This window comes from Nannobrachium achirus, assembly GCF_963921795.1.
Source record: "Nannobrachium achirus genome assembly, chromosome: 6".
Taxonomy (NCBI): Eukaryota; Metazoa; Chordata; class Actinopteri; order Myctophiformes; family Myctophidae; genus Nannobrachium; species Nannobrachium achirus.
In genome coordinates this window covers 43,876,780-43,888,309 of record NC_137815.1, presented here as the reverse complement: position 1 = coordinate 43,888,309, position 11,530 = coordinate 43,876,780, and the positions used below count along the sequence as shown (strand labels likewise).

The 11,530-nt window shown below is 46.1% G+C and overlaps 1 protein-coding gene across 1 annotated transcript in view; it reads right to left on the bottom strand.

The window, feature by feature from the left end:
* Nucleotides 1-226: 226 nt before the first annotated feature.
* LOC308287122 (CTTNBP2 N-terminal-like protein) overlaps nt 227-11,530 on the bottom strand; it is a 32,137-nt gene continuing 20,833 nt past the window's right edge. Inside the window, exons 3-7 of the mRNA XM_080728242.1 lie at nt 6,549-6,785; nt 4,666-4,773; nt 3,785-3,973; nt 3,092-3,262; nt 227-1,574 (exon numbers count right to left, since the gene is read on the bottom strand). Coding sequence (XP_080584368.1) covers nt 531-1,574; nt 3,092-3,262; nt 3,785-3,973; nt 4,666-4,773; nt 6,549-6,785 — 1,749 coding nt within the window. The 3' untranslated portion in view covers nt 227-530. The remainder of the gene's footprint in view (nt 1,575-3,091; nt 3,263-3,784; nt 3,974-4,665; nt 4,774-6,548; nt 6,786-11,530) is intronic.

Below are 11,530 nucleotides of genomic sequence, written 5' to 3'. Positions count from 1 at the left end.
ATCACTGTTTTCTCAACATAGGGTCTGGGGACAAAAATGGCCCCTTATGGGTCTGTAACTGTCAGAGTGTACAAATGGGTCAATTTGGTTCCATTTGTACACTGTTAAATAAACACTGAGGATTTGTACAGTGTAGATTGGTGTCCCAGAGATAAAAGGGGATTTGTTAGTCTCACATAGCCAGACTATTATTCCACAATCTTTGAATGGTCTGGAACTACACCCACCACTAAAAGACAATTCCAGAAGCTGTCATCTCTTCGTCATTTTCGTTCATGGAAATATATCTTAAAATATCTTTAAAATATCTTTTTAATTTCCATTTCTGATAAGCAACTGCTTACGTGACTGCTAAGACCAAACAGAAGGCGGAACATCCGCTTTACTTCCGGATCGTTTTCAGCGACTGGAGATTCGCGGTCTAATGAATATCGAACCGGGGGGTCCTTGAAAAGAAAAAGGTTGAGAATCACTGATTGCATCATCTCACAAGCTGAGCAGCAGTTGTCTAATTAACTGACCTATCGGTCTTAATTAGAGGAGACCACCATGTCCAGTTCCTTGACTCCCTCCTGGCTGGAGGTGAGGCCACAGCTGGCCGAGAGGGGGCTGTCAGAGAAGTGACCGGCTGACCTGGGCACCGGGGCGGGTGAGGCCGGAGCCTGGGCCAGGCCGGGCTTTTTGGGAGGAATGGGCGGAGGGTTGCCCCTGTCCGCCCTGGGGATGGTGGGCGACCTGATGCCCTGGGGGAGAACTGCGGAGGCCCTCCCGATCACCGGAGACAAGGGGGCCGCCAGGTTGCGGTAGTCCGTGCCGAAGGGAGAGTTGTTGGGCGTGGGGAGCTTGGCCGCGACGCTCTGCTGGACCGTGGTGAAACGAGACAGGACCTGGGTGACGGTGCTGCGGGCCAGCTGCTTCACCGGGCTGGCCTCCGGCGAGGGGCTGGGCGAGGGGGACGCTTCCTTTGAGGACTGGGGAGATGAAGCAGGCTGGCTGGCCTGGGCCTGGGCCTGGGCCTGGGCCTGGGGCTGGGGCTGAGGATGAGACTGAGGCTGGGACTGGGACTGGGGCTCTGGGTCCACCGTGCCCTGGAACTTGTGACGAGCGGCATGGAAGCGCTGGTTGATGCCGGCCTGGTAGGAGGACTGGTAGCCTCCGGGGATGGGGCTGCCCGGTGACTCCTTGCCCAGGACAGGAGAGTCGCAGGGGGAGGCAGTGAGAGAAGAGGTGTCTGTACCGCTGGGGGAGAGCGAGGTCTGGGCGTGGGGGAGGACACGAGTGACGGTGTCCTCCCTGTTTTCCACACGCGGCATCTCTGAGAGGACGTTATCGGGGTGGTGGTGCCCATTGGTCTCTGTGGGACAGTGGTGACCGTTCACAGCGGGCCAGATGGGCAGGAGGCTTCCTTCCTCCTCAATGTCCTCCACTACAATGGTGTCTGTTCTGGTCTGGGCCAGTGGCACTCTCCTGGTCAGCTCCTCCTTTCTTCCTGCCTCCACTGACACCTTCTGCTCCTGCCTCACCCCTCTTCCCTCTGCGTTCGCTGCCTCCAGCTTTCTCCTCAGCTCCTCTACCTGGATGGGAGAGGAGACGACACCTACTTTAGCTCCATTTCCAGAGAGGAAATGTGTGAAACATTACACGAATCGAACGGCAGCGAGAATATTTCTCCATCCATTTCATTCCCCCCCATGTGTTCGGTGTCTTGTCGTGAGATATATGAGACTAGAAGACATGAGATGACATACTGTAAAAAAGTCAATGTAAAAATATATCTGATGGCCGTGCCCTATAGACGAATACACAGAGCGCCAATAACCGCAATGTCAATGGCACCACTTTGCAACGACGACACCGCAACTACACGGCAGCGCTCCGTGGATTTGTCTATACACAGACAATGATCAGGGACATGGGACACAATAATTGACTACACACAAAAACCCAAAAGTGCATTCTTGGACTCTCTGATTATCTTTTTGGAGACTTGACCGTTCGGCCAACTATCACCGCCTCAATCTCAAAACAGACTGCATAGTTAAAGTACTGCAAACTTTGGAAGCCAAAATCTGTTGGAGTAAAATACATACAGTAGTCAAATACATTAGTGCAGCTACAGTACATGGTGCAAGCAGTGTTGGTGTTAGTAGTAGAGAGTAGAGAAGTAAGTTGGCTCTATGGAACACAAATAACTGCAGTTACAATTACTTTAATCCATATTACCTCCTTGGCAGAGGTAACTAGATTATAGTTAGGAGCAGCAGTGGCTCAGGAGGTAGAGTTCCGACTTGGTAATCAACTTAGAGTTGAAGTGTTCTTGAGCAAAATACTGAACCCCTAACTGCTCCCGATTAGCAGGTTGGTGCCATCGGTATGTGACTTAGGGGTGGCATAGCTGAATGCTTAAGGAGCCTGCCTGGGGAACCAGAGCCCCTGGTTGTCCCTGGTTCGATTCCAGGCCAGGGTAGCAATGTCGTTGTGTGTTCCTGAGCAAGATTCTTAACCACTAATTGCTCATGCGCTCCTTGTGGGCAGCGAATCAGATGGGTTGGGCTGAAAATACAGAATTTCTGAAAGGAAGTAGGTAACAGTGGGTGAATGTTGAAAAGAGCTTTGGATAAAGGTGGCTATACTGTATACAGTAAATGCACCCAATTACCAAATCATTGTGACCATAGGTCGCAAGTTTACTATGAAAACCGGCACATCTTGTATGAATATATGAAGATCCCTGATGTCATCGATATACATCACTGGCCAGATGGCCAAGACATGGCCCATATCTGACAGGATATATCCAACAAGACTTCATATGGGAATGCCCATATGTAAGAAGACAGCCCATATCTGTGTGGCTGGTTCAGACAGGGATCTCCATGTATGGGCATGAAAGGGATGTACTATATACAGTACATGGATCTCCATATATGGGTACCAGGGGTCTCCATATATAGGTAACTGGTCCGATATACATCACTGGCCAGATGGCCAAGAATTGGCACGACCTCGGCGAGGTCACATGTCGCCCAGAGGCGTCTTACTAGTTATATAATCTAACTGGTCACCAGTGATCATAGATAGGTGTTCATACCTGCTGCTGAAGCTGGCAGCAGTGAGCCTCTTCCTTCTTTAGCCGCGAGCGGAGCTGCTCTCTCTCGGTGTCGAACTCGGCCAGCTGCTCCTCCACCCTGGCCTCCATCCTCAGTGCTCTCCTCCTCTCCTCCTCCAACTCCTTCCTCACGGCCTGGGAGGCCTCCTTCTCCTGAAGCAAGAGCAAGACCACATCCACTTCACTTACCAGAAACTAAAGGTCTTCAACAGGGGGTCCGGGACCACTAGGGGGTCTTCAGAGTTACTACAGGGGGTCTTCCAAATCTTTGAGTGATATAAACTTTGTCCCCCTTTTTTCTTAACCACCCTAGTGTCCATATTCTGAGAACTTTAGCCAAAAATAGCTGATCTACATTACAAGCTGCCATAGATCATCTATTTTCGGCAAAGAGATTTGGTGTAGAGGGGGAAAAGAGCAGACTAAGTACAGAGGGAAAGGTCAAGTTTATTAAGTATTGACGGTTCAAGTGGTTAAATACACTGATGATTGTGTCGTCAAACAATGAAACTATGGAATCTATGAAACGGTTGTGGGGGGTCCCTGCTTCATCTCTCTCTCAACTAAGGGGTCCTTGGCCTGAAAACGTTGGAGACCCCTGAGCTAAAGCATCAAATAATGGTTGAAGTAACAATGCGTAATAATGCGTTCCAGGTCTTTAATAACCGTCCCGACCTTGTCCAGCGTTCGGTTGAGCTCGGTCAGGCGGTGTCCCTCCTCCAGGGCGCGGGCGCTGGCCCACTTGCACTCCTTGGCCAGGGCCTGGGACAGCTGCTTGTGCTGGGCCCGCTCCTCCTCCAGCTGGTCAGCCATCCTCCGCTGCTCCTTCTCCAAGCGCCGAACCTGGCTCCTCTCAAAGTCCAGCTGCAGAGACATACATGTACAGTACAATTTACAATTTAGGCATTTAGCAGACGCTCTTACTCCAGAGCGACTTACAATAAGCAAGGTGATACATCAATAACCCCCCCACCCTGATGAGCACTAAGAGTTGAGGCATTACATTTTGTATAACATGGTTCTATTGTGACAATAGTAGATCCTACATGCTCACAATGCCTCGCAACAATTTCTGCCTCTGATATTTGACAATTTGGCCAATGTTTAATTTGTCATTTTAGAGGTATTAAAAGTCCTTTTGTCACTTTAGAAATTTGCAGATACCCCCTATACACTTAAACTTTATGTTGGTTTGTTTACTGTTGAGTGAGAAAACAATGTTGCACTTTAAAGGGGAAGACCACCCATTTTCAATATTGAACTATGTCATTAATATACCTTAGAGGAGTTGTGTGGAAATAGAAAAAAAGTTCCCCCCCTTCTGTGTCTAGAACTGGAGGATTGATTTAGGGGTTTGTATTGTAAAGTACAATGTGTGATGTCATCAAGTTTTTTATTTCCACACAACTCCTCCAAGTTATATTAATGACATAGTTCAATATTGAAAATGGGTGGTCTTCCCCTTTAAGTTAATCATCTGGGGACAACCAAAATAATTTTGGGACCCCACCCTGGGGGTCCCGACCCACAGGTTGAGAACCACTGTGCTAGGGCACCTGTTGATGTAAGCGCTCCCGCTCCTTCTCCAGGATGTACGTGACATCATCCCCCTCTGCTGTGTCCTCAGCATGCCTCCTCTTCTCCTCCTCCAGATCTGCAATGACCTGATACAAACACACGGGGGAGACAGAGGCACATAAATGTAAGAATCACGGCCAGCAGCACAAGGTCTGTTTGGCATTATAGTTCAATTATGGTTTCTTTGAAGCAACATAATTACTGAGTGGTAAACAAAGATCGTGACAGCAATTTAGTTAAACAACCGTTTAAGTTCAGCTAAATGAACACCACGTTCCAAAAACAAAAACAAGTAACAGGGCCTATATTCTTTGTATTCTGACTATTTGACTGAACACAGCACTAATAAAACTTGTATCAGATCCTCATAATCAAATGTAAATTATGATTATGTATTACATTAAAATTATACAAAAAAATCTATTATATTGTCATTATTTTCAGTCTACTGTACACTATCCTACTGCATAATTCAACTAAAATACAATACATTACAATAAGTAACAGTTAATTAATACTACGTTGTACTGAACTTCATTCATAAGCGTTAAAGGAAGGCCTGAACTATCAAACAAAAGGATCATACTAGCAATTAAAACACATCTTCATGTGAATTTCAATCTGAAGTGGGCAACCACTGAAAGGCAAGACATTTTTCTTTCTCTTTCTCTCTCTCTCTCTCTCTCTCTCTCTCTCTCTCTCACACACACACACACACACACACACACACACACACACACACACACACACACACACACACACACACACACACACACACACACACACACACACACACACACACACACACACACACACACACACACACACAGAGCGGCAGTGGCATTATAGGAGGTAAAGCGGCCATTTGGGAATTGGAAGATTCCCAGTCCGATCCCTCTGGTCTAGTGTCGAAGTGTCTTTGAGCAAGACACTGAACCCCTAACCGCTCTCGATGATCAGGTTGGTGCCTTGCTAGGTTTCCTCTGCCATCGGTGTGTGAATAATGGGTGAACGTAATGCACATTGTGAAGCGCTTTGGAGAAAGACGCTATATAAATGCACCATTAACTAGAGATGTAACGATACCATACATTTTTTCATTACAATACTTATCAATAACTTGCGCATCGGTCCGATATCCGATAACAGTGTGTAATTTAAACACATCTAGGACAGTGGTCCAGGCAGGGACCCTCAGGGTTCCTTGGGGAGTTAACAAATGGATCCTAGCAGGTCTGAAACTCTGGACCAAATGGACTCGTAACATTTGTACACTTGAGAGATATGGCAGTTTGAGAACCACTGATACATAAAGAAATCCATTAATAATTGTAAAAAGTGCAGCTACAAGTTAGTAAAATATTACACAATTATGAAATTATATTCTTACTATATACTGTATATGATTATATATATACATTTTTATAAAAGTATAAAACAGTCCAAATCTCACTGTAAATGAAACACCATGATTCATGTGATTAATCGGATTGGCACAGACTGGCAGACTGGCAAGCTCACAACGCGTCGCAGCGTGTCGCGTTGTGAGCTCTGGAGGTCGGCTATTTTCAATGCTTGATTTCTACACAGAGAGGACAATTCTTTTAACATGAGATGCTGCATTCAAGTTCAGGAGAGTTTGGACAAGGCAATTCTCTTGAATGCTGACTTCAGGTATGGAAAGGGGGGCATTTGCATTTCTTTCACCATAGTAAAAACTTAATTCATGGTCTGGAGAGGGCACTTTTTACAGACGGATAAAAGGGCAGGGGCTCAAGCCCCCTTTGATGTCTATGTGTGCACGTGCCTGATCGGGAACAACCCTACCATATACCGTTTCATGATTATTTGGGACACCTACCCTCCTATGCCTGCTCTCGGCCGCAGCCAGCTGGGCCAGCATCTTCTCCTGCATCCTCCTGCAGTGGCTGACCACCAGCTTGAGGACCACCAGAGGGTTGGAGGTGGAGGACGAGCACCCCGCCGCCTCCTTGCTCTGACCCCCCACGGCCTCGCCGTCCCTCTGCAGCGCCAGGAAGGGGTCGCTGAGGTCGTACCTCCCGTAGCGCTCCTGGATGTACAGGTCTTTACGCTGAGCCTGGTGGAGGGGAGGGAGAGACAAACACACGGGAGAGTTTTATTAAAGGCCCCGTAGTTTCCTGCAGTTTTATTTAAGTCCCCATAGTCTCCTGCATTAGTTGGCAAATGCCTGCGTTTATACCTAAATGCTCGCCAGTGTAGTTGTGCACACCAGAATAGCAGAGGTACAAGCTTGCAAAGTGTCGCATCGCGATTTTGGGTCCGCGACATGTCGACAGTACACAACCAAGTACACAAATCAAGCTTAATGGCTAAAGTCCTCACTGTTGCAATTATCCTGGTTGATTTGTGCTTCATCGGACAGAAAAGAGAACATTTTCTGAGAAAAGAGAGAGTTTTCCTATTTTGTTTTTATCACAATCAAAGATTTGGTTTCCTGGCTGTTGAACCGTGAAGTGTTGACTCTGTCTCAGCTGATAACTATCATGCCAGGCCATCATGTTCTCTGCTCCTTCGGGCTGCTGTCAACAGCCCCCCCCCCCCCCCCCCCCCCCCCCCCATCCCCCAGCAGAGAATCTAAACAGGAAATCACACTCGGTACCAGAGCTCTGCACGCCAAAGGCAACACCAAGGAGCAAAGGAGGAGGAAAGGTAGAGAGAGAGAGAGAGAGAAGGAATGGACAGATAATAGGAAGTTAGCAAAGGACAGTCACAGATGAATCTAAGTGGAAAAGGTTGCTGGCAGGAGGAAGAAGCAACAGATGGTGTCTGGCAGGCAGCCGGGGGCCTGGTTCTGGTGCCAAAGACAGACCTGTTCTCTGTTAAACTCACTACAATGGAGGGATAATGGCAGCAAGGCCACAATCACGTTCAGCAGATGCCTTTGGGCCCGCCTGGCCTGCCACGCAAAAGCTCTGCTTTAAGAGGGCTGTGCGAGGGCACAGTGGTTCCCAAACCTTTCAGTTGGAGACCCAAAAGAGAGATTAGATGTTTGCCCGGGACCCAAACAGAAAAGCAGAGCTTGCAACATGTCGCATCGCGTTTTGAAATATACATATTTTTTTTAAATGTAGGAAAAGAAAATGTTTTTTTTTTTTTTTTTTTTTTTTGAGTCGTGACCCATAAAAATTGGTCTGTGACCCACAAACGGGTCCTGATCCACTGCTTGGGAAACAGTGTGCGAGGGGAGCAGGCAATGTGTCTTTGCGTGGCTTCGACAAAAGCGGATCAACAGATTAGACGGGCAGCTATCCTCTCTGGCAGGATAACAACTGCACTGCCGGTGACTGATACCTACCAGATCACTGGAGCATGAATGTTGTCCAGGACACTATACTGTAGCCCAGGGGTGGGCAACTTTGATGATGGAGAGGGCCACTATATGTCCATCTTCACTCCAGAGGGCCACATTGCATATTGCTACGTCCTACTTTGTCATTCTAGTACCTTAAGCAAAAATAGCAGATCTGCAAGCTCAAAACGCATCGCAACGCGATGCGTTTTGAGCTTGTATATCGGCTATTTTTGCTTCTTTTGAATTGGAATCCTGAATTATTTTTTGTTATTTCTTAATTGGAATCCTGAAATGTAACATTTTGATTTAATTTCAAACACATTTAGTTATATATTCATGTTGACTCTATGAACCTAAATACAAATACCTACAATGGACATTAAAAATACATTTTAATACTACTATACCAGTTATTAAGCTTCTAAGATAGACTGACAGAATTAAAGCAGGTCATGTTTGGAATTGTAACAGCTGAAATCAATAATATATTAGTATTCCGGTATTAACCTGCAGGCCGTGCAAGTGAAGGTGGGGGCTGCATGTGGCCCCCAGGCCGCCAGTTGCCCATGTATGCTGTAGCCTAGAGCACTGGTTCCCAAACACTGGGTCAGGACCCATTTGTGGGTCGTGGACATATTTGTATGGGTCCCTCCAATTTTTGTTTCCTTCATTTCTTCTGTTTTCTTTTTTTTCCAAAACATTTTCATGAATAAAAAAATGCAATGATTTTTGAAGTAATTTAATGACAAATAAAATAAAAATCTAACATAAATTAGAAAACAAATGTTTAAGAAGTAGTGAAAACAGCAGATCTACGAGAAGAAGGCCTGGTTTAAAATGAATAGCCACCACTTCTCTACAGTATGTACTCTTAAAACCGTTATGCTTAGTTGACTGGTGTCCCCCAGGGCTCTATACTAGGTCTGCAGATCACTACAGATAATCTACTAACTGATCTAAAAGCATGATGATGTGATGATAATCTACTAACTGATCTAAAAGCATGATGATGGGATGAGTTACTTAAAGGGGTTATGCCACCTTAAGGGTTACTGTCACCTTAAGAAATTATATTAAAAACAAGTTAATATTTGTTTGATGTCATTGTGGGAATGCACGATAAGCCAATCAAATTAATTAATTGACTGTTACTTACTGTATGTCTGCACAATGTACATTTTCTTCCCATCGCCCGCAGGCTCGCTCTCACAGTCACAGCCCTCACAACTTCTCTGCTCCCACAGGGCTAGCTAGCTGGGCTAGCACTAAAGCTAACCAGCTAAAGACACACATTTATATATGAATCTGTGGCTATAAAAATTATATTTCCGGTGGTTACTGGTTGTTACTTCCCCATTGTTCATGGGAATATGCTTGTTTATGTTTATTCATTGAAATGGAAAACACGATGTTTTCACTGAGTTGGGCAGCTGCGCTCGAACTCATCCTCGAACTGCGTGCGGCTGGCCAGTATAGATGTGACGTTCGCGAACGAATCAAGTCTTTTGAACGGCTCTTTGAAATGAACGATATGATTCGGTTCACAGTAGGGAGCCGTTCCTTTCTAATGAACAGTGGTGGGAAAAGTACTCAATTTCAGAGATCCAGCTCACTTCAAATAGCCATAAATCCCATATCTGCTGGCCAGGCTGTCTCCTGTCTGTCTCTCTACTCCTCCGAGTGGAGGGGGCTGCGCTACGGGGGATGGGATCATTTGATTCAGAGATTTCAGACCGTTTTAAAAAAGACCACGTGACCTACTGTATCCTACTGTATCATACTATTATAATTTCGGGCGTGGCTTGCAGATCTTCTGTTTTAGCTGAATGTTCAGAATTGGGTGTTCAAGCTATACAGTACTGTGCCAACTTCCTCAGCGACTCTTAAATCTCAAGCTACATAAATCAACACACAAAGGAAATAATACGCAAAAAAAAGGAATTGGTGCTAGAGTTCTCAACGGGCATGGAAATTTAGGCCCGGCCCTAACTGGGCCCTAACTGGGCCGGCCCGAGGCCCTACCCGGTATGGTTGGGTTTGGAAAGAATTTAGTAATAAAATAATTAAAAAATAAATTTATTTTTTCATTGAGCCCGAGGCCCTACCCGGCCCGACTAATAAGCAAACATTTTAGGCCCTACCCTACCCTAAATGTCGGGTCGGGTTCGGGTATGGTCGAGTTCGGGCAACATTTGAGAACTCTAATTGGTGCAGGGCCTGTATCATCTAATATCAAGGTTTAAATGTCTGAATGTTTGAATTGAATGTTGGCAGGACTAATCCAATCCAAAAGCCTGTTGACTTTGACAAGACTGACAGCTAAAACATCAAATGAGACTCATTTAACTGAATGAAAGTGGAGAAAAAAGCGAAGAGAAGATTGAGACTGAATGACACCACATACTAAACAAGAGCCACTCATTCAAATTAGACACTGATTTAATGGATCCAAATGAAGCCCATTTCTATCCTTCAGCGCGCCAGAGACATCAGCAGTTGTAAATGGATGTCCTTTTAGAAATCATACATTACATGATGACTCAACTCCATGACAGTTCAGTGGCTTTCTAAACGTCATCAAAGAGTATGAGTTCATGTGTCTCAATAACCACATGAACCCCTATAGCAGGGTTCCCCAATTAGTTTTCCCCAAGGGCCGAATTATGTCTAGGGTACCAAGCCGAGGGCCACGACATTGCAGGGGGCGACGGCGGCGGTCCCGCTACTCCAGCGACAGTTCAGATATCGTCGTTGTCTGGTGAAAATCTTGTATGTCCAAAACCGTTCGTTTTGCATTTATCATTTAAAAAACTATTTAAACTAGTGAAAACAGCCGATCTACAAGCACACAACGCCTCGCACTGCAAGGCGTTGTGTGCTTGTAGATCTGCTGTTTTCACAACTTTTGTGCGACGGCCTTGTATGATTTGGGAAAGAGCGTACAAATTTGGAGATACGAGATTTCCACCCGACAACGACAATATACTAGTGTTGTTGCTGCTCTTATACCACCATTATTACTGGGGTTGGTGGGGGCCGGACAGTAGCCCCCCGCGGGCCGCAAATGGCCCGCGGGCCGCCTATTGGGGAACCCTGCCCTATAGAGTCCCTTTTCTGGGCATGTCATAACAGGCGAACACCGCATCACTGCTCAGCGGATTGTGAGCTTGTAGATCTGCTATTTTTGGCTAATGTTCCCCTGAGAATAGGGATGTATGAAGCATAGCGTTAGTTTATGCAGGACACAAGAGTCTCGCCTGCCTCAGCTATAATCAGCTGTTGGTCAGATCCTTTTCCTATTCCTCATTCACAGATCTGCTGGGCATCATGTCACACTGTCATGATCCAATCAGAGCTCTCGCTCAGTAAGGGAGGCTCCTTTAAATACGGTTTGCATTCACTGTAGCTCTGCTTGTCTTTGATCCGAAGCCGTGACGGATCTGCTGCTGCTTAGCTGCCTCCTCCACCCCAGCTTCCACATTTTGATCAGTCTGGCATTAGCCTCGGAA